This window comes from Rhyacophila brunnea, unplaced genomic scaffold (assembly GCF_057557595.1).
Source record: "Rhyacophila brunnea isolate RB1 unplaced genomic scaffold, BYU_Rbru_1.0 scaffold_4, whole genome shotgun sequence".
In the NCBI taxonomy this organism is placed as follows: domain Eukaryota; kingdom Metazoa; phylum Arthropoda; class Insecta; order Trichoptera; family Rhyacophilidae; genus Rhyacophila; species Rhyacophila brunnea.
The window spans coordinates 37,572,537-37,600,525 of record NW_028233068.1 but is presented as its reverse complement, the minus strand read 5'-3'; the positions used below and the strand labels follow the sequence as shown (position 1 = coordinate 37,600,525).

Below are 27,989 nucleotides of genomic sequence, written 5' to 3'. Positions count from 1 at the left end.
TTTTGACTTGTCTCTCCTCGATTCTCGAAGCATGCAAACAAAAAGTACACACATGCACATGGTAAAGTTTTGACGGACGACATTGACATTTACATCGAATTGGTAAATAAGCAGTTCCATTATTTAATTGTTCTTTTTTCATTATGTAATACTAATCGCTCAGTAAATCTGTTTTAATGTTATTTTATAATAATAAATAACAGGTACATAATATAATATGACTTACTATGATTCTTATTTTGGTTTTAGACACGATGGATTACGAAATAGGAAGTATAGCAGATCTTATTTCTGGAAATCGCACTCCTAACCGCCCAAAAGTTTTGAAAAAGCCGTTGACTCCCGTAAAACAACCTCCAGTTGTCAATGTTACTCCTCAAGATGACTTTAGAAGCAAACCGAAAACACCCAAAATCGCTTTTACACCGGAAATATCATCAAAGACGCCATCTAAATTAAAAGAAATTGACAGAAGTCACTTAGAATCACCCAGATCTGCGCCACCCAAAAAACGGAAATCAAAGCTTTTTAACAACTTTCAATTTCTGTCGCAGATTCCGGATTACAGTTCTGGATCTGACAATGACCGTCCTCAAGAAGAGGAATATGACGGCAGCGATAATGAATTTACCGTTGACCGACCAAAGAAAAAGAAGTTTGATAAAAAAGACGCTAAAATGGTTGTCAAGGAATATTATGAAGGAAGGGAAGAACTTGGCAATAAAACAAATAAAAAGTCTAAAGAGAAAAATGGTGAAGGAATTCCCACCGATTCTGTTACAAAATCGAATAAAAAGAATAAGCATTTGAAAGTTGAAAATCACACAGAAAGAATTGACAATAATATATTAGATGTCCCTAAACTATCTAAAAAACAAAAACCCGTGAAGAGCAATGAAGAATCTACTGATATCAATGAAATTCCTAATGTAAGCAATGATAATGACGGTAAGAAAAAGAAGAAGAAAAAGAAGAACAAATTAAGAGTGCTTGCAGAATGTGAGGTGGCAGAAAATGGAACTCATGATAATATAGAAGAAGCAGACAATGTGGAACTTCCATCAAATGCGGATGATGTTCTTGAAGCGGAACTTCCTCTACAAGAATCTGACGATGAAAATCTGACTGAATATCAAAAAAGTGCAAAACGAAGAATAAAACAGCAGACACAGCGTGATGAGAAATTTGATGACGAAGAGTTAGCTAGAACGTTGTTTGTTGGCAATATTCCTGTTGAATTATTGAAGAAAAACTATGAGAAAATTCTTCGGAATAAATTCACACCTTATGGTTTGATTCAGTCAGTGAGGTAATTATTTTATTTTTGTCATATTTTAAAAAATCAGGGTCATGCCAGGTTTTAATTATTAACACGTTGAGGTAATAGAATATTTCACTATGAACATGATAAATGAACATGATAAAGCTTGTGATTTCTCGACTTTTTTAATTTTTCGAGATTCGAGAATTCTCGATATGAAGAATATTTTATGTTTTTTCGAGAATTCTAGATTGGTTTTTAGATTTCTCTAGATTCTCTTATTTTGTGGTGCTGGTTCCTATTGTAACATAAGTATGGTTTTCTTATGTTTATAAATATCCACATTTACTAAAAAAAAATCATTGAATAAATTTAGACGACCTACTTACATTTGTTTTCATATTTATTGACAAATATATTATATTTTTACTCGACAGTAAAAAAAAATGGGTTACACAGATATTTAAACAATTATTTTTGAGAAGAGCTCTATGCCTGTGTGTCTGTATGATAAGTATCATTAACTTCACCTAATGGAACAAGTTGATGAAAACATGAATAATAGTATTTTAACATAAATAAACAATAATCCAGTGAATATGACTTTTTTAATTAAATTTTTTTCATTTTGTTTTAGGATTCGTAACATTCCAATTGTTGATTTTAAAACTAGACCCAAAGTAGCTCTTATTGAAAAAAAGTTTCACCCTGAAAGAGCTACAGCAATTGCATATATCAAATATGCAAAAGCAGCATCAGTTGAAAGGGTAAAGTACATTGCTTAATAATATGTTATTATGTAACAGCTCATCTACACGTGTGTGTATTTACTGCTTTTAGTATGTAATGGTGTGACCATAAAATAAAAGGCAAATGTAAACACCTATTGTACAAGTTGCAACACCGCATGCATAGAAGTTTAGCGGCTTCTAAATTTTCACACAATAGTAAAAACTCGCACGATATGTAGAATGATAGTGGTAACAGTGTCGACAAAATATATGAAATACACCACGCAGCACACACAAATGAATATCCTTTACTCTTGAAAAATGAGATTGGTCAAACATCATTCGTGTACACAGGTATTACCGCACAAGTTTAATTTTCACCTTATTGCTGGCAGTAAATCAATGCACATGTACAGGGGCTATATTACAATAAATTTAATGTAGGTATTATAATTATACAATAGTCTTTCCACACTGCACATAAATTGGCTTTTAAGACATACTAGCGACTGTATATTTTATACTATCACGATAATAACTGTTGACACGTAAAAGTGCTGATGCAATAATCTCATTCTTCAAGAGTAAGCGAAAAGCAATGTTGTCATTTTATGGTACTATTTGACAGGTTGTGAAAATCGGTTAACCTCAATGTGAGTGCGTGGTGTAGCTCATTTTTTTACCAGCAGGTTCGCCATTATCGTTCTACTGCGCAGGTAAAGATATCGCACAGTCCAATCATCGCGTGAGAATTCAGAAGCTTCTGAACTTTTTTAATCCATGCATGCAATCTTTCAATTCGGATGATTATACATGTTTACAGGTGTATTTTTTTGTTATGGCCGCGATAATAGGTATATACTCTCAGCAGTAAATCCATGCACGTGTAAACGGGTTATATATATGAAGAGAAATAACAAAAGAAAAGAATTTTTCTTATTGCTTCTCTTTTGAGGCAGATTGACATTTCTATTTTCTTTTTACATCATTTACCTCACCTTTGAAAATAAACAGTCCATAGAGATGAGGTACCTAAGTATTATAAATTGAAATATGTGGTTTATATTTTCCAAAATATTTTTAGGCTCTCGTTGAAAATAATTCCCTAATTGAAAATAATCACATCCGAGTTGACAGATGTCATAATGGAAAACCTGCCATAGACAAACGCAAAACTTTATTTTTGGGCAACTTACCATTCAGTGTTGAAGAGGAATCAATAAGAGAAATATTTGAAAAATGTGGCGCAATATCTTCCATTAGGGTTGTGAGAGACAAAAAGACACAAATAGGAAAAGGTATTTATGTATTACATCTATTTTTGTCCTACGAGTTAATGCTATAAATGCAAATAAAATGGCTGTTTTTAAAAAAATCATTCAGCACCGAAAATAATCCAAACATCAATCACAGGCAGGTTGAGAATACAGTTCACAATAGCAACTGTAACAATAATTACGTCACCATGTTTGATCCTAAGGGGATCATAATATGGCTTTCCACATAGTGGAGGTTGTATTACCAGATTTTTGTTTTTAACGGAAGATGAATGTTAGCCACTTGCTAAACCTATTGGGTCCAAATACACGTGAATTTGACAGCCCCATGATTTGAACCCAGAACCTACGGCATTATAAACCAATGCGTTTCCACTCGGCCATCATAATAACATTAACCCTACCTTATTCCTACGCATGAGAAGAAGTTGCATCTGCATGTATTCGTGATTAAATGGTTTCATAATATTATTGCATACATACCAGCTTGCTGAAGATCACAGGTTCTAATTGAATGCATTGTCTTATGTGTTTTATAAATGGTCTTTTAAATGTATTAATAAAGTATAACTGTGTGAGTAAATTTACATGTTGAGTAAGTGGCTAACATCCATTTATCCTAAAAACAAAAATCTGTTTAAAAAACCTAGGTCCATATTGATCTTAGGATCGAACATGATTAAAAAAAATGTGAGTCCAGGATATGCGTGTTCTTTGCTTTTTTTCACACCACTACCACTTAAACGTCTTTAAAAAGGTCTCTCAAAATTGTGGTTTCCATAAATTTTGTCTAAAGCGGATATGATTAGAAAATGCTACATTTAATAATCTTTTAATTTATTTAATTAAATAATTTTCAGGAATTGGTTTTGTAAATTTTGAAAAATCTGATGGAGTTGAAATTGCTTTGACAATGGATGAAGAAGACTTAAAAATAAATGGAAAGACTGTAAGAGTAAAGAGGTATACTACAAACACTAATGAACCAGAGAGGAAGGACAATCGTAATTTTCGGGAAAATAAAGTTGTTGGGAAAAGATATCAAAAATTTAATCAGCCACCGGCGAGAGAGCAGCAATCCTATGGAAAAAAGCGAGACTCACAGGTTTGTATTATGTCAATAATTAATACGTTGCCCCCATATTGGCCTTTTTTGTAGAGTAGCTGCCTTTTTATAAATATGAATGACAATGTTAATCAACATATTCCTGGTGATAGATAACACCATCAGACGAACCAAGCTCACATCGTATAATGTGTATTGAATAATTTGAACAATTTATCACAAAATATTTAATCCCCGGTTTAAGGCCCTGATCCATATAGGAGTGTAGAGCCTTTTTTTTTTTTTTTAATATTTTCTAATTAAAGTCAAAGCTTACATGTGTAATTTTTTTTGCAATGAACTGTTGACTGGTTAGGTGAATATGTATACATACCTACATCTTATCAATAATTGATTAAATTGCCAATTAGCATAAAATGATTGTAACTATATAGATACCATCATAAATCGTCTGGTGTTCAAATTAAGAACTGAGCTCATCACAGTATAAAAAGTATTGAATTATATGTCAAATGTTACCATGTGGCACTGTCACTCAACAGACAACTTATATTAGTGGACTTATACTAATATGCGATATTAATTTTTTATTATTTTAGGGAAATAAAATCAGGAAACGAGATTCGGGTGGTGGAGAATTCCGTAAGCAAAAAAATAGAGAACATAACTATGAACAAAACACAGAAGAGAACACATCTCCTAACAAAAAATTTAAATCGAATGAGGATAATTCAGAAAGCTATTCAAATAATGCTCCTGCTGATCATGGAGATACAGGAGACTCTGAAAATAGAAACAAAGAATACAAATCTAAAAAAATGAGAGGAAATCTTGACTTTAAAGGCCTCATTGCCCAAAAGAAAAAGGTAAAACAATCATCAAAACAATGTATCGACTATGTTTTACTTAGTTATCGCTATTTTAAGTTCCACCTACCATAGCAGTGTTGCCAACCGTACCATAATTATAGTATTTGTACTATAATTTTGATCCGCGTACTATGTATGATATAAAACAGGTATAGTACGCCCAAAATACTATAAATTTGAATATCGGAAAAAATATGTAAAAAGGACTAAAATTTCATATTTCTATTCGATAAATTGGTGCGAAGTACTATAATTTCACAATATAAGAAGATTTGAAGAATTTGGAAAAAAAATGCTCGAAAAATGTAAAAAAATCCCTTGATTTTGGTTTAAAATGAAATTTCTTGAATTCTTCAGTAAGCATTTTTGGTGGCAAGAAGAGGTACCTAAATAAAAAGGGGTCTCGAAGTTTCTCAAATTCTCCATTATTTTTTTCTGAGAAACAAAAAACCTATACATTTTCAACAGATGACAATGTGTACTATATTTTTTCCTCAAATACTATAATTTTGGAGACTCTGTACTATAATTCCACTTTGAAAAGATGGCAACACTGTACCATAGACATTTTATCATTTTTAATGTTGTTCCATTATTAGATTGGCTGATTTGAAATCTGAAAAAAACATTATTTTTTAACTTTGCTTTATTTATTGTATACATATTCCTTCATCTTGTCTTGACAGTGAATTTTGTTTATAACTTTCAGAAAATGAAACTTAACAAAGGCATCTTGAAGAAAAAGAAAATAAGCAAAATATTACTCCAGCATCAGAAAATACCGAAATAAAACATACCTATTATGTGAGGTGTAGTATCGTTTTTATATACCTGATTGTGTTTCTTAATATGAATAATAAAACCAAATAGATACCCACTGTTCATTTTGTGCGAAAAAATCCTTATGTATTATTTTGACACATCTTCTGCTATAATCTGGAATTTATTTTGTAAAATTTTACAAAATAAAATGTAAGCCCATTTACATGTTTCTTATGACATAATTTAAATGTTGAAATGCATGCTCCTGAAACATTTTTTTTACATAGGGTAAGAGGTACAATGATGGGCCAGTTAAGCGAATGGCTTGCTTTGATTGGTCAGAACAAGCTTATTAATGCGGTTTTATTGAAATGCAATTTTTTTTCGTGTTCACAAAGCATGTATATTGATATATATGTGTACATATTTTATAATACCAAACATGGTTATTACAAAAAATATAAATGAAAAAAAAATCGCAAAAAGTACAGTGATGGGCCACGCTCAGATAGTGATCGGCCACTTTCCAGACAGTGATGGGCCACCCGTCTTTTTCTGCATAAATTAAACAACTAAGGCATAATTTTCAATAAAATAATGAATCAACGTGTCTAATCTTATGATATAATCAACAAACATACTCCTTTATCTCACCGTTGATGTAATAAAAGAGGATAGAGTGACAGAGAGTGTATTCTAAGGTCTTAGAAAATTATCGACCTATCTGTTGAATACTTCATCATCTGAATCACTAAATAAAACATCAATCTCAATTGAGACATGGACCTGCTGAAATTTTGGAACGCAATTTGAATGGAAGCTATCTTTATACACTGAAAATTCTAATTTAATAAGATGTTTTATTATTATTTCACAAATTGCACAACGATTTTGGCCGCCATTTTTTAAACTATAATTTTTGAATGCCTCTACTTTCAATTGCCTCATTAAAATGTGTGGTTTTTGCCTTTATTCTTTTTATCTTCCTCTGCACTTTTCTTGTTTTCCATTTTTTGATCTTAAATATCTCTATATTTTTGCGAAGTGATGGCGAATGGAACTCTTTGTTAAACATGTTTATCGTTTATTTTTGGTATCTGAGGCCATGATAATGTTTGAATTAGAACTGTAGATATATTAACCATATGTTCATTTATTTCTTCCATGCGCTCAGTATCTATTTCCATGTTGCATTCTCTGACGGCACTGACACGTTAGATACATTTAATTGGGTTATATTTTCTATGCTCTTGCTGTTGTCAGATAATGACTTAATTTGATTAAGTTTTTCCGCAATCGGTAAGTATGGTATAAAAATGTTTTATCTGTTTACCTCAGCTAGTATTTTGAATATTTTTAAGCTTTTCTTCTGTTTAATTGCCCACTACATTCGTTAAATCTTTAAGGATGAAAACAGCATTTTGCGATATTTTGCAGCTTTAACTGGAGGGAAAACAGTTATATCTATAGGCTGAAGAATCCTAGATGCATTAGGATTATAGTGCTATAAGATGTATTTCAAATAAAATTTTAGACAAAGCTCACTAACTTGGTAGATAAGATGTGACTTATGCCTTTCGATAAATAATATAGGAAACTCTATTCACAGAGTAACCAGATTCGGATAGAAAATATTTCCAATGTATTGTGTATTGTGGCACTCCGATTTTTTTTTTTTGCAACTTTACATAGTGATCCCCATTTTTATAAAAGAATGCAACAGCATCATCTATTGTTTTAACATCATATTTAAACTTAAATTATTCAGTATTTTGATATTCTGAAAGAAATGGGAAGTTAAATGTTTCTAAATACAGTGATCGGCCAGTACAAATTCAGTGATCGGCCACGTGGCCAACGACTGTCTAAAATTAAAATAACATAAAAATAAAAACGGCAGGTACCATAGTGCGTTATAAATATTGTATTTAGCATAAAAAAGTTAACTAAAAGTAAAAAACCATTTTTTCAGTCATGGGCCAGCCCGGCCCATCATACAACTGCTATATATATTTAGTGCAGTAAATGGCCACCCAGCTAGATGTGTCATTTTAATTTAAAATTGTCGTAGACTTAACATAATTATATGTTTGAATATCCAGCATAACGATTATTAAATAAAAAGTATAATTAGTAATATAGTTAAAGAGATCTTACCTTCCAAAGTATGTTATTTCCTTAACAAAAAGTTAAGCAATTGTCAGACAAAATGCAAAACTTGTGACTTGGTACACAAAATGGTCACTTATAGGGTCAGTCCTGCTACCTATACAGGAAATAATGTGCTAGAACCGAAGTATATGATGTTGTGAGTCACATATAGGAACAAATACCCATAACTTAGGTTTTTAAATACCTATTTTTTGTGTTTTACTGCTGAGTGGCCCATCACTGGAGGGTGGCCCACGATTGTACCTCTTACCCTAACCGTTTTCATATTATGTAGCATTATCGATTTCTTAAAATTATTAATCATGATTCTACTGTAGTTATGTATGTAAATAATATACCTATAATTTTTCTTGTTTTACTATCCTATTGAATATTCTAGTGCATTTATTTTGGTTTTGTGCATATCTTTTTCTGCTGCGAGGCTGTTAATCTACTGGCTCCTGTAACATGTGTCGAAATAAAATGATTTCTCTTCTGGTGTACTGCATAATATTAGTTTAAATACTTGTTTTGTTTAAAGGACACTACAAAGGATAGTTTTCACTGGAGAGCATGAAGGATTATTTTGTGTAACAGTGATAAGATCCAACGAATGAAACACTTTCTTTTATTGTTCTTTTTTATTGATATCGTTTATCTAAAAATGTTTGATGACACAATCATTCTTTCTGTTTATTTTCAAAACATTGAAAATAAATTGTAAGAAGTACGGACCGACATTTTACCATACAAAAATATGTGAATCCTTAAAATAATGTAAAATATTGACATTAAATATTTCATTAATGATATGTTCAATCAAGTGTTATTTAATTTTACTAATAATTAAAACTTTGAATTTATCCATCAATTTTTCATTTACCGAAAATCCCAACTAAATAAAATATATATTACAACAGTTATAGTTACATAATGAAATTATTTTTATAGCACGTTTCTCATTCAGTAAATAAAGTCATAACACATACATAAAATAGAAATCAGTCAACATCCAATTTTCACATTCACACCGATTTATTATTTTTTCTTTTTTATTGAATTTGACTGACAGAATTCAATTTGAAATCATTACAAATTCATTCATTAATCTAAACATTTATATGTTTTATCCTGACTACTTATTGTGGTATTAGCTACATTGAAACATTGTTCTTGAATTGTTAAAGTTGCCGTGCTATCAAAACAATTTAAATTGTTACAGGGCAACCATTGACATTAATGATAGACAAAAATATAAAAGAAATAAAAATTATATACATTGACAATTATTATAGATATCCCATTCGACAGCCATAACAACTTACAAAATTGAACAAAATCAGCATTCTTCACATTGTCATTCGCTTAATTCTAACTTCTGTCATATTACATACTTATTTACTAACATCCTACACCTAACTAATGAACTAATGTCGCGTAACATTATTAAATATTTTGAGCAAACTCTTGTTATAACGAATACAATTTTCAAATCCACGGTCAAATTTCACTTGACATGTAATCAATTTATTCAATAATGGCACCTATACCAGTAAGTTTATTGCAGAATATAAAAAACATGAAATAAAACAAAAAGGTATTATTGGGTTTCGATGCAATAAAAAAATGTTTTCTACGATTTTAATAGGAATAATATTTTCCGTTTATCGATAACGCTAATAATTTTTTATACATCAAATATTTTTGTTTACATCATGTTTCATAGATGTCATTAATAAATAGAATGGAAATGAGATGATACAGTATGATGAGCTGGTTAACATAACAATATCAAAATGATATGAAAAATTGTTTTTGGACCTTTAATTGAATGTCATGGTTTTAAAATGAGCAATTATTTACACCTGCTTCTGGTTTATAAACACTAACTATGGAGATGAGAAATATGATGATTTGAATATTTGGTTTGGATTATCTAAAACTCAAAACAATTATTATTTTTATATACTTAATCATGTTTTATAGCAAAGATGTCATGATAACGTTGTTATATATTTTTAAGTACAGTTTATGCACGGGCTCGTTAAAAATCCTATTCTTAGGTACCTTTCTTTAATACATCCTAAAATATGAACAACATGATGTTCAGTTTTATAATAAATTAATGTCTAAACACATGTAATAACAGACACACAATTGTTAAAACAATAACCAGTCAGCTATTTATAACGATACAAAAATATATACATAAACATTCTTACAGAACTTTTACGCTAACAATGTTTTACGGTCTGGCAATATACACCAGACAGAAATAATCAGCAAATAATTGTCTTTATTTTAACTGTCTTTTAAGGGCTTGTGTTATGGATTATTATTTATTGCATTGAAAGTTATTACATGATAACAGAACAAAACACTAATCAAATGAAACAAAATTATGACAGCAAAAAAGTTAACAAACAGATCGCAACACTTACAATTATTAAATTGATACCTCAATTTCTTGATATGAAAATTGATAATGAATGGTTTCATAAAAAATCTTATAATAATATTTCGGTGTATGGTATGGCCATACATAATGTAATTACATAATATGTATTGCAAATATTATTCTCAACTTTAATTTACTAATCTAGTACATAGCTATACATATTATTTAATTCCCTGTAAAGCTATTCAATTCAATCAAGTGCAGAATGACGATTATTTGCTGAAACTTCAATCTGTGTGTCCAACTGTAAGTATCTACTTTGGGCATGCACACAATAGCTGTTCACGTGACAAATATACATCAAGATTATGTTGAACATTCGCAATTATATTAGGCGAACCCTTAATAGCGATTAGTCAATAAAATAGCCTACATCGAGATGTCTATTTGTCTTTTGTCACTGGCATGTGCTTTTTTGACTTGAGTCAGTGTAAAACGACAATCACATCGAAAATATAAATTTGAGCTTACAATAATCACAAATATGGTGAGTCTATATTTAAAAAAAAAACCTGTACAAGTTTATTATTATCGAGGATAAAATACTATTAAGCTTTTTTGTTTAAGAATACTGATGCAAACAAAGTTTATGTGCGTAAATTTTATAAAAAAACAATGTGGGGGTAAATCTTGTAATTGGCCGCTTTAATAAATAAATATCTTCAAAACCACAAATTATAAAAAGAGGCCAAGCAGAATCATAACTGGTAAATTTTCAAAGCAAATATTTTGATTTCATTTGATATTTTAATATTGACCTTATTCTATTGATCCAATCAGTTTCTACCTAATATTTCTACTGACTGGCTTTTAAAGAATTAAAAGATCATTAATTTACATAATCAAAAAGACAAGTTAGCATGTACACCTAATAGTATTTTATGTAATACTTTTCTATTAATTGCCCAACACAACCAGCTGTTCAAAGAGGTACAAAGCAATAATATTCGGTAAAGTTTGATTTAAGAAAACATTAAAACAACATTGCCAAAGAAATAGCTTCACATAGAATTCACTCTGCCAAACTTCTCATAAGAAGTATTAAAAGATATTTTACCGAAATTTGGTATTAACATTTCATTAGAATCTTTACAATTCAAAGGCTTCTAATCATAACCTCCGTGGTTGTCCATAATTTTTATCACATTCATTCTGCGGGCCTCATGGTTCATTTAAAATTACAAACATGTACTTTTTACAAATGAATTAAGTATTCTAATCTAATCAGCTGTAGTGATAATTCTAACCTCTCTTAATTCTTAAAATCATGAGCGTTACAATGAGGAAAAGCGCTATCCACGCGATGGTGGCAAGGAATCCATTGTATACATCAGGCTCGGTGATCGCCCAACCTCTTGTTAGCATTGATCTGAGTGACGTGGTGGCCATAGTCAATGGCAGACACAGTGCGATGTACCGTAGGACGATCGGCATTCCTTCAATCGGCCAGATGACACCGCTCAAGAGAAGAGTCGGGTAGAAAGAGCCCAAAGCTAGTTGGATTGCATTCCTCTCCAATTCGCAGATGGCTGATATAACAAAGCCGAAGCACATTCCGCACAAACCTATACAGAACAAAATTTTATTATTCTTAATATACCTTCGAAATTTCTAAAATTGTATTGTACCTAATATAATTCATTGCTCCGTACAATTGAATCGTACAAAGCAAGTTGCTTTGAAATGTAACTATTAACGGTTTAGTTAATGTAGGGTAAAACAGTACAGATGTGTTAAAAGTCGTAATGTGATATTGCATTTTATTACACACTCTGCCTAAAGCTTAGTCCAGATCAAAAACATGGTATATGTATAATATTATGAACAATGTTTTCCATCCGTGTTGGAAAACAAAAATTCATAGATATTTGTATCAGAACATAATTGAATGTTTAAAAATGTATGAACTTTCAAAAACACTTTCGATACAACTTTCGAACAGTTTGTATACAATGTTCATTTGTTCACCGAAGCGACGTATCTTGATCTTGACTAAGCATAATGAATATGACATACAAACAATTAAAAATTGTGTATTTTTATAAAAAAAATAATTCACATGATATCACACAACAAGTCTTATTATATACATTTATTTTCGTATATTTGATCCAATTTTAATAAAACCATGTTCTTACCCAAATATTATATCTCTTCAGAACCTTTCACCACTTCTTTTACAAGTCATTTGGGTAAAATATCATTGTTTAAACTGTTAACCGTTAAATGTTAATAAACCGCTATGTTTACAAACACTTAATTTATAATTACGATTCATTAGGTACTGTAATATATTATATAAGTCTTTATGTCTTTAATAATTAATTAATATCTCACCTTGCAAGATGGTTAGGCAAACAACCCAGAATATGTCGCCATGGCATTCAATGCCGAACACAAGAATCATGAAGATAAGTACGAGAGCAGTTTGCCCACACATCACCACAAACTGTGTTATTACATGAGACGACAGGATTTCTCCAGGGGACACTCCAGCGACCCACGACCTGTCCAGGAGACCTTCCGTTCTTTCAATTATAAGAGCTGATGATGTCAAAGCAACGGCAAGGAAGAAAACGATTCTGAAACAGAAAATTATTATGTTCACCTTGCCTATTTGTAAAACTTAAAACATGCTATAGTAGAATATTGATTAATTGGACTGATTGGGGATGAAGATACTCTGGATAATCATTAATCCGGCTCGAGAAAATAATAAAACATTTATTCTGTGTGTGAAAATGATTTGAATATGCGAAAGTATTCATAATGAATACATGAATGCACCAAGGAGAAACAGAATTTGCTACAGATGAATCAACATCAACACTAAATGATTTCACTGTCATATTATATTCCAAGCTTTATCTTAGTTATAAAATAAGGTTTTCTTGAATATCATTAAGATAATAATAAATAATGAATGTGCATACATATTGTAATACTTACGTTAAAATAACACCAGGCGCAACAAAATCTGTAAATGACGGATTACTCTTCCCGTAGATTGGGTCTTTGAATTGAATCGGAATATCTCCAAGTTTGGGATTTTCACTACAAGCTGTGAACAAATCCTAAAAAGAAAGATTCCATTATAAAAAACATTTAAATGAAAATCATATACCTACAACAAAATCAAATTTTAGATCATAAAACTTTTTAAAATATGGCTTTAATAATAATATGTTAAAATATTGTGATCATTGTTTTCTATGAGCTTGGTTACATTTTTTTTTTTCGACCATGTCCGATCCTAATAGGATCATATGGGCCTCCATAGAGTAGAGGTTTGTATTAACAGATTTTTGTTTCCCCCGACTCACACACAAATTGAAAAGCAATATGTGTACATGCCGGACCCAAGATTCGAACCTGAGACCCACGGCGTGATAGTCCAACGCTTAAGCCGCGCGGCCACCGTGGGTGTTAAAATGTGATTAAATTGTACTGAGTACTTTGTAATAAACACATTCAAGTTACATTATAATGGTAATATTAATAATACCTTTGAAAAGTCTCGGTATGAAAACTGCAGATCACGATTCAGCATAAGACCTATCTGTTGATTGGACATGTCGAGCCACACTCGTATTTCAGACTGGTCCAAAGTTTCCTCATCCGAATCACGACCTATAACAATCAAAAATAATGATAAACCAACACGGCTCGGTGTCAAACTATCTGACCAATTTAGACCAGGTCATGATTTTGAAAATCCATATAAAAATATCCCACAAGGATCGAATACAGGGATAAATGGGTTTGAAAGTTTCACATCATTTTAGAATGATATTTTGTATGTAATGAAGCCGGGTTTGAGATTGCTACCTAAAAATACTTTTAAAATGTATTTTTCTTTACAAAATGACATTCAAGGCTCATTTTTCGACAATATTGGAATGAGCCGGGTTTGGAAATAGTAGCCTCTATTATAATATTTTTTTTACAGATTATTTTAATGCTTATGCTAATGATCATTATTAAACAGAATACGCAGTTGACTTACTATTAATAATAGGTAAAATGACAAGAATTATCTAGAGAACTGAGTTGTGAAATTCTTAGAACAGACAGTACCTATTCAAATACAAAAGTTGTTTTATCTGTGAGTTAGCAAATGTTTGATTCTCATGATTTCCTAAAAGAGTATTCAGATATGGTTACTGGACTTTGCACAAATCTATTGACAGATCAAGAGAAGATCAAACACAATAGCTAATAATGTTTACTCTTGACATCTGACTTTGCTATTCGTATCCATTAACCTTCAGTCTTTTCTAACACATCATTCACAATACCCCTACGAAGATATCACATTTCCGTGTGAATAGATAAAAAATAAAGGTAGACCTACATGATAGCAAAATATTTTTATGATACCTAAGTAATGTATCATTCAAGGAATTAAGTACCTAGTAAAACCAACCGCCATGCAGTTGTTAATGTTTCAAATAAGCATCTAATATTATAGTGGTACCTAGGTAGGTTCTGGGATAAAAAATTTATACTTTGATTTTTCAGTTATTAAATTTATCTATATTATATTATTAAATATGTACGTACTTTTCGGTGGAGGTAAATGATTAAGTATATCAAATGAAAAGAATCACAATACTCAGTAAGATAGTGCTCAATAAATGTACCCGTATATTAGTAGATAGTAACGCCAATTAACGTGTGGAAATTTGGACTAGTATAACCGTCTCAGCCGGAAAGTTTCAGAAGAAAAAAATACTATAATAATTCAGTAATTCATTTTGAATATTCTTTATGTACAGATATTTTCTGAAAGCTTCATATACACTGCGGCTATAATTGTATTCATACACATTTTATTAGGATTACAGACCGATAATTTCATACTATTTATATTTTTGTGTAGGTAGTTAGTTCATTATAATAATTATACGCAAAAGATTTCAATTAGCTAATAAATGGTAATTAATGGTATGGACACTTTGCTACTGGATGGAGGTAAAATATATTTATATTACTCACCTAAAGCAATTCTGGCTATCATGGCATCCGTGAAATTTTCGGTAAAGTACAGAGCCCCCCACGCATCGCCAAGTCTTACAGCATTAATGGCCGCATCCACAGTGGCATAGCTTTCTTGGACCATGGTTTTATTGCTGAGATGTTGTAAGTAGCGACATGATAAATTTTTAAAAGAGCAGCCCGTTATGTAGTCACATTCTCCTCCCATACCCCAGTCAGCGACTTCATGGTTGACAACAGCCTGAAATGATAATATACTTTTTACATTTCCTATGTTTAAACTTATATTTATTTTAAACCCAGGATGAAAAAGAACAACGAAATTAACAATATTATTTATTGGAAACAAAATTGAGGGGCTGGGTGAATGGCATAAGTACCTACTTAGCTATTGTTTTCAGTCAGATCTAAATGATTTTTTGGTGATATGGTGAATAAGGGATTGAAAGTTGTAAAAACACTGAATACTGAGCTCTAAGGTTTTTAGGAAATTTCCTAAATGCAGTTAAATAAATTAAGATTGGGAGACAGTTATGGTAATGAACTATTTTTATAATATATATTTAAGTTTTTGCCATTCTTTCAAATTATGTTCTTATAATCATAATATGAAACTGATGATTTGGATAAACAGATTAGATTAAAAAAAATTGTTTACTGCGTTCACCACTAATAATGCAAAGAGTATTTATATTTCAGTGCAACCCAGGCAAATAAATCACTGAAAATGAATATGAATTTGTTACAGATGAACCTGCAATTCTAAATGATACGCAGCTAATTACCTTTAGTAACGCACATTTAGCACTCTCACATTTAATGCAAAGAGGCTTTGCTTCAACATATTGAATTGTAATGTGGGTACTTACAAGTTTCAGTCCAGTTGGATCTCTTCCGACAGCAAGACAAAAGAGGATAACCTGCATCACAGGTAAAGCGAAGATGAACAGCATCACTCCAACGTTTCGCCACATTTTCAGGAAATTCTTTTGCAATAGAGCTTTCATTTTGCCTTTCGTTGTTATCTACAATATACAAAAATCTCATATATAAAAACATATATTATTTACATAATATCTCATATATACCTAGATAGAAAGTCATTATTTTAATTAAATATGTAGAAACTTAATCTTCATAATATAGATAGGTAGGTACTTCTCCATTAATTTCATAGTATTAATTTGAGTTTATGAACATTTAAAAAAATAATGTTAAATATACACTTAGGTATCTTTTCATAAATGCATAATAAAATTATAGGATTGAATTTTTCCCATATTGTTCTGTTTAAATTACATGATCATCACAATATATTGTTAATGGTGAATTTGTAGTTCCAAAAATGACTGTTGTAATTAATGCACATACTAAAAAAAATTGCACTCGCGGATGGAAGGCAAATTGTATTTTTATAATTTTTTTTTAAAATGTAACAATACAATGTATTTACAACAGCATCTCACTATTGCTGCACATCCAGTAATCCTGTACCATATGGTTTTGAGAAAATTACAGGAGAGAGTACTCAAACGAAGTTTGAATGTGAGAAAGCTATCCTCAAAGAGAGATTATTTTGGTGAATGTTATTGTTTGCTACTATATTATATTAAATTTGACTGAATTTTTAAATTCGTGTGTTGGATTATATCATTTTTATTTTCCAGTATTCCATACATTCCAGCAATCTGGAACCTTCAGGTTTTATACAGGTCCAATTTAGTGGGATTCTACCGTATTTTAATAATAACTAATTACCGCTAAACTCATATTTAATTTTATTGTAAATTGGAAAAAAGAGGAAGTGTTTTACTTACATTTGATAAAAATGAGCAGTCACCGCATTCCTTACAATCCATTCCTAAATCAGGGGTCGCAATTTTGCCGTGCTTCTGTGAGTGGTGAAATTTTCATGCGTTAGAATTGTGCCAGATAAAATAGAAGCAAGCTTATCATAACATATTTTGTGAATTAATCCCAACAGAGGTCTTATTAGTCATTCGGAAATTTTAAACAAAAGTTAAAAGATTCAAAAAATGACAATTTTATTAGGTATTTGTGATAAACATTTCATCAAAAATTTATTATGCCATACCTAATATGGGATAAAGTTATCAACTGCCAACAAGGTTTTTGATGAATTTATTAGCTAATTTGATGAATTTATAATATGTAACAAACATATTAATCTTAAAATAATTTTATAATAATTAATTAATACATACTTACCTGTATTTCTCTCTTTAAGGGAGCAATACAGATAATAATATAAAATTAAGTTCAGTATAGAAATAAGAAAACCTATGTATATCAAATACCACATAATATACCTAAGGGCCATCCGTATAATATGACGTCACGCTCTTGGAGGGTTGGGAGTGAGTCTCTAATGATAATTTTTGATGAAGGGGAGAGGGGGGGGGGGGTTAAGAGAAAATGTGACTTCACAAAGTAAACAAAAAATATAAAAGGATCTGAAAACATAATATTGAGGATCAGGGACTTATGGATAAAAATAATAAAAAAAAAACATTTTTCTATTTTTTAATGTTTAGGGGGGTATCAAAAATGTGACATAATATAGACAGGGGGGCAAAAGGTTATGTGACGATGGGGGAGGGGGGTTTAAAAACACCCAAAATTGTGTGACGTCATATGTGGACGATCATATTAGATAATATTATATGCAAACGTTCTTTTATGTAATCCTTACTGGAATAGATTGATATTAAACTATGCTCTTCACAGTATAAAAAATTCTCAGAAGACAACTTATACTGGTAGATCTATAAAAATGAAGATTTACACTAGCTTTTTAAAAATACATAGGTAGTGCATAAAATATTCATGCGAATCAATAATTTCATTCATTCATGCTTAAAGTGATTATCTTAATATTATCAATTATTCCTGACTATGTAGTTTAATTATATTTATTTATCACTAGAAAAATGTTAGATACATAATAAGTTACAATAAAAATAATCTAGTACCTATTCTGAAGTATTGGTAAAAAAGGTAAATTATCATTTTCATTCCTCAGCGGAACAATATACGCATCATTAACGGACTTTATTTATGAGGTATGGTTTTCATCCATACGACATATTATACCACATGTGGGATTCGAAACCACACCAACAGCAACAAAGTCGAGCGCTTTATTACGACTCCACCGTTGGAAGAACTTATACATACTAATATCAAAAGATACGTAGTAAGAATCTTTGATATGTCTGATATTTTTATGCTAATGCGTATAATACGCTATACTCTATACCCTGTTCCACTCTTTTGAATTATTGTATTCTTTATTATACAGCTTATTACGGTCATTTATTATTTTACTTACTAAGGGCCCAATGCATAGTCATACTTGTAAATACATAGTCTTATGCGTTATGCTTTACTTGTTGGAATGGGAATTATTATGGAATTAACACATAAACGTGGTCCCATTCCAAGCACCTAATGTATATTGCATAAACCTACATATTTATATAAATATGTGTATGCATATGGTCCTAAAAATCTTGATATACATTAAATTAATTTTTCATTTAGATACTTAATTAAAACAAATTCAAATAAATCTGTACTGTATGTACGTTGGTAATTTTCAAGTTCCATAATAATAGGGATTGTGGGTAAAACCTAGTCTAGACCAAAATAAATATGCCTGCACACATGAAAGAGTAAAATGCCCCCCCCTAAATATAGCCATGTGTGCTTACTTATCAGTACAATACAAAAAAATAATCGGAATACAAAAAAAACAAGGTCGTTACATAATTAGTTTGTAATTTTTTTTTATATATCTTTTAAACAGTTTTTAAACAATGTTTGTTTGTTTACGGGCAGATGTATCTTGGTCGACTGAGGATAATAAAATTAGCCTGCTGTGCTGTTTTCATACAAGCAATAGCATAACTCACATCAAAATGTCCACCCACCCCATTGGCGCTGTCTTGTATGAGGATCTCTTTACTCTGGTGGAAGTTGAGGCCAACTACTCCAGAGTCTTCAATCACGTAAATGGGCTCGTCCTTCTTTCCCCAGTTGAGGGACGCCAGGGAAATATTGTTGCTAATGTTTAATTCCACGGGTTGATTTGCTTGACCTGAAACATTTTAAGTAAAATTATTTCAATATTTTGTTCACTTCAATAATGTTAAATCTTCTTCTAGATGGAGCCTTCTGTGGTTTTCATATACATATCACTGAAACAAATCCTAGTTTTATATACTTTTTATATACTAGCGCCATTTTTGTTTGCAATTTCTCATTCAGTTTATATAAAAATGAATAGTACCAATGGTCATATTATGTTTTGCCTTTATAGAAGGAGGTTTTCTCGAACATTCTTGATTCACTTATTTATTATTCAACAATATACACACCAAATATCTTTGTGTCAGGACCTGACAGTCGCTATGGTCCATGACCAGTGCGACCATTAAAAACATTATTATGAATGTGTACATATGGAATTGTTTATCTCGTATTATAATCTAGTTGTACCTAATTATAACTATAAGTAGTAACGTGGCCATTGACTTACTAATGGATGCAGCGTTTTTTAAAGAATATAAAGTTAATCGTAAACGAATCGGCTCATACAGATTTCATTACAACGTAAACATAAATACAGATGAATGTGGTTGCAATAGTGTCTTTATTAAAAATGTGTATTCATACCATTACAGCATTATTGTCCTATTCCACCAGTGCTGCTACAGGTAGGTATTCAGTTAAATATTGCCACATATACATAAAATGCAATTTGTATGTAGTTGAAATATTAACTCTACCTATATTACAATAAGGGAGATTATTGCAAATTTGCATTCATGCCCTTCAACCATTTTACATAACATATGTAAACTTTTAATAATGAGATTTTATATGTTGTCATTATTATTACTATATTAAGCAATAAATAAATGGCTGTCATCATCTTGCTTGCTGTTGATGCGTGTTATGTTGTCGCTTCCAGCAATATGACTTACTTTTAGTCGGTGATGCTGACGGAAAAGTTGATGAGATGGATATGAGTAGCATGCATTTGAACTTTACTCCATACAATCAAAAATAAGTATTTAATGCATATTATTGTTCAGTCCAATATTCCATCTTATAATAATGTTGCTTACGATCTTTACTTTATGTCGGCCATATGCCGTTCTAAGTGTCTCTAAGCTACCCAAGTATGCTCTGTTTCATGTCGATATAGTAAAAAGTTGGGGAATTAAAATTTACTTTGTCTTTATATTCAGTAAGCAGAAAGAAAAGAGAAGCAATTCTAATGATAGGTATTACTTAAATTCATTTCATCAAGGTTTTACTAATTTTATTATCTACGAAAATAAACAAAATATACATCAATGTGACATCATCGCTATTCACAAAACAAATGTTGCGAAATGGAGCTCCGCACATTGGTGGAATGCGACATTTTAGTTTGAAAAAAATGTCTAAGTAGTGTTGCTAGCAACAAATCGCACGTGCCTTGGGCTGCTAGTCGAAGCCGCCAGTGTTGCGGTTACACATGTGTAGACGCTAAGAATTGGTCATTCCTGCTATGCAAAGCTATGAATTATTTTTTAAAAATTCTACAACATAGGAGACAAACTATATTTTAGTAATTAAAATATCCATAAAATAATATGTAATAATAAGGAAAATTTGTTCAATGCATGTACATAATGACATTATACTCGTAACATTTTTTACACCCTAAATTAAAAAAAATCCTTTTATTAAAAAAATATATTTCTTTTTGATTTTTTTAGATAGGTATGGTACGTATTGATTATTAAAAAAAATAATAGAATATGTAAATTATTTTTTAAATGTATGTATTAAATTGCATCTTTTATATTCTGTCGCTTGATGCCCGTATTAGACTATTTAAAGGTGGGGGGGCATTTTACAAACCTTGTCTTCTTGAGAGCTTGAGGAAGACTTCTTCTAAGGATTGGCAGCTGTACATGGTAAGCAGGGCTTGGGGTGACTCTTCAGCCAACAGTCTGCCGCTTCTCATCAAACCAATCTGAAAAGTTAAAAACATTTTCTAAATTAGTTAGGCACATAGTAAGTTAATAATTATTGAATAATGAATTCACACCATTTTTCGAAACTAGTAGGTAAAGTAATAAGGTGGTTTCCTAGAAGTCTACTCTAAGTGTCAGACACAATAAAGAAGTCGCACTATAATGAATTCTTCTAGAGTTGCGATTCTCAACATTTTCTTTATTTGGGGAACCTTTGAAATATATAATAAAATTTTGGGGAACCCCTCTTTAGAAAGTGAAATATGATCAAAGATAAATTTGTCTTTTTCTTCATTGTAACTAAAACACAAGTACTAAAACCCAGAATAGTTATGGGGGAACATCTAAATACTCGTACCTAGTGGTTTTAAATTTTAAAACAATAATTATTCTTACGGCATGAGCCTGCCTAGCTTCCTCGATATAATGCGTCGTGATGATGACCGTCTTATTGCCGTCCCGCGTGATCTGCACCAAATGATTCCAGATGGACTGACGCAGGAGAGGATCCACTCCGACTGTGGGCTCGTCAAGGATTAGCAGCTCAGGGTCGTGCATGAGCGCCACTGCGAAGGACACACGTCGCTGTTGGCCACCACTGTTGGAAAAACAAATATACATCGATTATTATTAATACAAAATGTAAACACTACGTAAAAAATACACGCGGATACCATTAAGAAGAAGGTATTTGCATTACACGAATCTTTGTATACCGACACAACTATTTTAGATCTTATCTAGGTAGGTAGGGAACCTACTATTACTTTAAAATCGATAACAAAATTATACAGAAATCCACGTTGAAATACGATGTCAACATGATCTAACATTCTTCCGTGTTTATTGATGTCTTTAAATGTCTAATATCCTCATTGGCGTTTACATCATATATTTCCCCATTTTCAAAAAATATTCCGTCGAATTTTCCGCCTCAAAAAATATGTGCAATGCAATAAAAATAACGTTTGGTGAAATGCACGGTTATTGCACACATATTAAGTTAGGTAGGTACCACGTATCCAATACATTTAAACAAGTTTCGTAACTTGCTTGCATTGATTTGATTTTATTAATTAGTGTAAATGTTGCATAATTTTTGAGGCCTTCATTTATGTGTAACTGCCATCACCTAATAGGTAGATAACCATTCTTTAATATAGATGCAATGAATTAATAATATATCTTTCTTAGGCAGGCACACAAGGGCGTGGGGGCGTTTTGTTCAGGTCTGGACCCCCCTCAAGAACGAAAGAAGTACAAATAATTTAAAGTGAAACGATTATTTATTACTATTCTCCTTTGTTAGGACCTCATGACTGAGAATCATGTCGCGGATGATTTGCCCCTCTCATCTCGGCATTCTACGACACATAAGGCCTGTATCAGTGTAAAACTCGCGACGCTCATGAATTGGAGCAACCATTTGAGGTACCTATACAATGATTGTTTTAAAAAGGACAAGACACAAATGGATCCTAATAATTATGATCGTTAGGTCATTTTTGTGGATGGCACAGGTCGCAGTAACTCGCAGGTGAGCATCCATAATTATATCTGCAAGTCTTCGTCGATATACTCAAAGTGCGGGATGTCTCGGTATGGAGAATGCATCCGGTAAAGTATGGGGGTCCGTGGTTGGAGCGACGAGAAGCTATGACTAGTAGGCGGGGTAAATACGGAAGTCAGCGGCACCCATTGATGTAAAATATATCAATGGTGGCACCTGCTAGACTTTATTAACCCTGCCCGCTCCCGCCGCCTTAAAAAATCAATAATAAATTGTGTAACAAAAATGTAATTCTGTATTATTAATAATGTAACTATTTATGCCTGTAGTTAAAAAAGTGTATGTATAGTTTTGTAAACCATTGTAAAGCAGAATAGCCTTCCATTCAGAGAAGAGCTCAATTGCTTCCAAATAAAGAAAAAAAAATATTATGGATATATTTTCGAATTGGAACCTCCATTTTTATGCTTGCGTTCCTGTTGCAATTAAGCAATCTTAGAAGTTATATTATATTCTATAGGAAAATTTGAAACAGTTTTTCAAAGTTTACCTGCCCTAATTTATTATAGTAAGTAGATCAGTTGAAATGCTTGTCAGAAGTTTAAATTTAATATTATTGTATTTGTCCAATTAAGGAACAAAAAAGTGCATATTTTTATATTTTGGAAAATTGTATAATATTTCGAGCGCTGCATCTCGGAATGGCCGAGTATTTATAGTGGAAGATAGGTCGAAATAGCGAATGCACGTAAAAACATGAACAGTTAGGTACATAACAAATAACTGGTGGTAGGACAATCGTCCGTGTTTTCGATATGCAATTATCCTATTTAAAATCCGAAATGGATACCTACTATTAGATTTGTCACCGACAAATTATTTTTTAGATGTCTCACAAATAACGAAAATGCATTAATTTGTAAATTATTTTTTATCAAGATAGCGAGATCGGATCAGTAGGCCAAAACTACTGTGTTGACATTACGCATGACCGAATTTCACACTTAAAACAAAACGTTTAAAGATATGGTACAGGCCGGTAGTCAGTATTCCAAATCGATTATCACGTGTTTCTAAGTAAATGCTCTCGGGCATATTATATTGCACACCTATTGCAATATATTATTTCGATTAATGAGAATGTTGTAAGTACCAATTTAGATTAATATATTATGTATGAAATATCGCAGGGAATGTTAATTTCCCCGAAATACGCATGTGCATATCTATAAATACTAGCTGTGTTAAACATGAAATAGTTTATACCTAAATTATGCTTTATTTATACTTAAAAATACAATAATAATATTATAACACATAGGACGGGTGCATTATAATATGGAGTCTTCTAAGACTCTTTCAAGTTGATTTTTGAGCGTGTAAGAAGTTTAATTGATATTTTGTATTTATTTTATAATTATTTTATTTTTGATAATTTTATTATTCAAAAGAATATTTCTCCGTTTTTGTTTCTTCAAAGTGTACTCGCTTTTCTTTCTCTTAAATCTCATCAGCGCTCGAAATGGAAAATTTTACGAACCGGAGCGCTCGATAATTTTACGAAAATATCAACTATATTATACCATACTACATTAATTGTAAATGTGATTTATAAAAATGAGTGCTATTTTTTTATTATATGAAATATCTAGCTCAGACGGTCAAATTAATATTTCCACGAGACGGAGCGATAATTTTGTGGATTTTATGAACCGGAACGGCGCTCCGGTGCGTTCCAGTCCATTTCGAGCCCTGAATCTTTCGAGTTCGTGTCAGTGTTCGAATCGAGTTCGTGTCAGGCCTATCAAGTACACACTAGCGAGAGCTACACAACTGAGAAATGCACTTTCCGTGTCAGTAATTTACAAAGATATGAGGCGAGCTGCTGGTAGATCGCCTAAAAATTAAACAATTAGTACTCGGATAGGTAGGTAGCTTTGTGTGTACTTTTTAAAACGTTTTTATTAGCTCGTATTCTTGTTTGTCCGGTGGTTGTTTGTCCAGTACAAATCTTGCAATCGATTTTTAACTAACTTCCCGACTAGCTAGACATTTGAAACTTTTAGAATATATCAGAACACGATGCCAATGCATTCTTTTAATACTTTTAGCCCTATTTAAGCAGAATTGAATTCATTTTTAGTTAATTCTGTTTTGTACGGAATGTTATTTAAGAAAAATCCGTAAAAAGTAAAATACTAGTATTGGTTGCTAAGGGGGTGGTCCTAGCAACTTAATTATTAATATATACGTGCGTTACTATGAAAATCAAAATGACATTTCAGTATTCTATATTTGTTTGTTTTTTATTTACTTCATATCAAGTACAAGTTTGAGCATATTTAGCATAATAATTCAACAGGAAATTTAAAAACGTTGTATATAAAAAGTCCTTTTTATCTTGTAATTATTCGTCTTTAAGTCTTGGACAATCGCTAGTTATTAATAATTTTTACCTTGTAGTCTACTTTATAATATATTGTTTTATAGATATGTATATTTAAAAACAAATAAGTATAATTATGTAGTACATACTGGTGAAATCTGTAATGGCATATAATATTCTGTAAATTAATAAGTAACATTTCGTGTCATAGTTTTTTTATACTTCAGAATGGAAACACAACCATTAGACTTCAATCAGTCTCCACCTAAAGTAGCTGACACGTCATAATAGTTATTAGGAACCGACCTTGTCACATTTGCGAAAATTTCTATTACTATGTGAACGGAAAGTGTTTTGCAAACGGCCGGAAGAAAGAAAGTGGCAGATACTTACAGATAAATAAATATGAGTGTGGCGCAACCATTATCTCTCTTAATAACACCTCATTGGCGTAACAAAAAAAACAAATTGTGTCATAATAATATTTACTTACATTAAAATATTATATCATAAAACCAGAAAAAAATGGACAAAAGTAGCTCGGAAATTTGTAGCGTAACGATTTTTAAAACGGAAGTTTTCGACCAACACTATTGGAAAATTGTCTGATGTACCTCAACATAAAAAACCAAACGTACCTATGGATTTACCATTTACCAATTCAAAACTACATAAATATTTAGCATAGCACGTGAAATTACTTTAGTCTCACAGAAAATTTCTTAGAGTTCTTTAGTGTTAAGAGTCTTAATTTCCTCCAAAGCTGTAAAAATGTAAACTACGAGAACGAGATAGTAAAATAATATGTAATCTTTCGCATTAAAGGATTTTTGATAAGAGGACGTTACTTACGTCACACAGTATTTTCAAAAAAATCGACGTTGTTTAAATAAAATAGATTAAAAGTATGCATATTGCATAATTATTAAAAAATGTTTTCGGCACCTTCGAAGTGCCTAACTTATTAAACTAAATTTTAATGATAAAAATAAACGTGAAAATAATAACATAAAAGTCTCTTTTAATATACATAAATACAATATACATTATAGGTACATATTAATTGTTTTAAACAAAAACAATGTAAATTATTAGTAAATTTTATTGTATTAAAACGCAATCATTAGTATTGCACTTCGCCTTAACAGTGATAAATACATTACGATATCATGTTAGATTTTAAGAGGATTATAATAATATGATAATTCCACAGACTCAAAGTTGCACCAATATATTAAAGTATATTTATTTTAATGAGAAATAGAAATGCTGATATTAGCCAGTTGCTTAATCCACAAATTGAAAAACAACATGTGAATTTGCCAGACCCGAGATTCAACCTAGGACCCACAACATTAACGCTCGGCTAATTCTACGTATTAATGAGTGCAATAATAGCGTATAGGACCAGCGATCTGAAATCAGATAAGTTAGATAAACACAAATTGAAAATTTGCTTTAATAGTAAAAAAAGTAGCCTGCGGTGCTATTTTACTACGCTAATATTAATATTATTAAATATGCGATTGTATAATACAATTGATTATTATTGTCTAAATACTCGACAAATAATTATTCTTAACCCGACAACTAACCATAATTCATATGGATACATTAAAAAAAACAAAAAAAATGCTGAACATACAAACAATACCATTCATTTTACCTAGAGCACCATTTGAAAAACGCTATTTTAGAGTATCACACTGTCTTTTAACCTTAGCGATAGGTATGGGGGTCCGCCAAAAATCCTGGCCTGGGGATGTGGGGTCCATGATTTGGTGTATAAATTGTTTTACGTGTGGTGTGCCGCGGAATTCTGGGAAGACCTTTGGTATGCCGTGGGTGAGAAAAAGTTGGGGAGCTCTGGTCTAAGGCACTATTCAACATTTTACAGCAGTCATTAGCGGGGTCGACCTAACAGGTCGATGCATCTTACGTCGAGTGTTCTCTCTTGTTACTAAATGTTTTACCCCGTTGAGCACGTCATTGCGCAGCTTCAAACGCGGTATTCTTTCTTGACAGTTCTGTTATGAGTTCTTTCATTAGTGAACGTGAGCAAGACTTGGCACACAACACAACATTGTGCACGCAACGCGCCCATGTTTTTAAAAATCTACACCGTCTTCTAACAATAAAAAGAAAATATAAACAATGACTTTGCCAGTCACTCCGTTTTCCCTTTTTCGTAATATTAATATCTTTTGAGAATACCGTAAAGAGTTATTTATTCTATGGCAACCATTATAGACTTGAGGGTCAGTTTGGTTCCTCTCGTTAAGTCTTCTCGTCTCAAGTTATCTTTATATTCTTATAAATCTACCTATAAAATCACATATATTTCTCGAGTCATTTATAAATAATAATAATAATAATATGGGGTGAGTGTAAAAATATCTTTCAAATAATGCAATCCAAGAATAAAATCACCTTTTATAAACAGTTGTATTTTAGGTTTAATACACAT

General features: G+C 31.4%; 2 protein-coding genes across 6 annotated transcripts in view; one reads left to right on the top strand and one right to left on the bottom strand.

Moving 5' to 3' along the window:
* The first annotated feature begins 9 nt into the window (after nucleotides 1–9).
* On the top strand, nucleotides 10–8,982 carry LOC147067329 (uncharacterized). Its single transcript, XM_085954813.1, has 7 exons — nucleotides 10–102; nucleotides 250–1,309; nucleotides 1,899–2,028; nucleotides 3,077–3,290; nucleotides 4,130–4,374; nucleotides 4,935–5,201; nucleotides 5,914–8,982. Exons 2-7 carry the CDS (start codon nucleotides 255–257, stop codon nucleotides 5,992–5,994), a joined length of 1,992 nt encoding a protein of 663 aa, XP_085810939.1. The 5' UTR covers nucleotides 10–102; nucleotides 250–254; the 3' UTR covers nucleotides 5,995–8,982.
* A 110-nt stretch (nucleotides 8,983–9,092) lies between these two features.
* Nucleotides 9,093–27,989, bottom strand: part of snu (ABC-type transporter snustorr) — a 226,544-nt gene continuing 207,647 nt past the window's right edge. For 3 of the 5 annotated variants that reach the window (XM_085954807.1, XM_085954810.1, XM_085954811.1), the window contains exons 7-16: nucleotides 22,023–22,224; nucleotides 21,511–21,625; nucleotides 19,509–19,693; nucleotides 17,391–17,465; nucleotides 16,443–16,598; nucleotides 15,574–15,814; nucleotides 14,081–14,205; nucleotides 13,525–13,649; nucleotides 12,913–13,157; nucleotides 9,359–12,140 (exon numbers count right to left, since the gene is read on the bottom strand). In XM_085954807.1, coding sequence (XP_085810933.1) covers nucleotides 11,818–12,140; nucleotides 12,913–13,157; nucleotides 13,525–13,649; nucleotides 14,081–14,205; nucleotides 15,574–15,814; nucleotides 16,443–16,598; nucleotides 17,391–17,465; nucleotides 19,509–19,693; nucleotides 21,511–21,625; nucleotides 22,023–22,224 — 1,792 coding nt within the window. In that variant the 3' untranslated portion in view covers nucleotides 9,359–11,817. Of the gene's footprint in view, nucleotides 12,141–12,912; nucleotides 13,158–13,524; nucleotides 13,650–14,080; nucleotides 14,206–15,573; nucleotides 15,815–16,442; nucleotides 16,599–17,390; nucleotides 17,466–19,508; nucleotides 19,694–21,510; nucleotides 21,626–22,022; nucleotides 22,225–27,989 lie in introns of all 5 variants that reach the window. The other 2 variants (XM_085954808.1, XM_085954809.1) reach the window with 2 other exon arrangements.

Excerpts from the sequence above, each read along its gene's own strand:
- LOC147067329 (XM_085954813.1), top strand. The coding sequence starts at position 255 with ATGGATTACGAAATAGGAAGTATAGCAGATCTTATTTCTGGAAATCGC. Across the intron at positions 3,291-4,129 it reads AAAGACACAAATAGGAAAAG|GAATTGGTTTTGTAAATTTT; the intron begins GTATTTATGTAT and ends AATAATTTTCAG. Across the intron at positions 4,375-4,934 it reads GAAAAAAGCGAGACTCACAG|GGAAATAAAATCAGGAAACG; the intron begins GTTTGTATTATG and ends TTATTATTTTAG.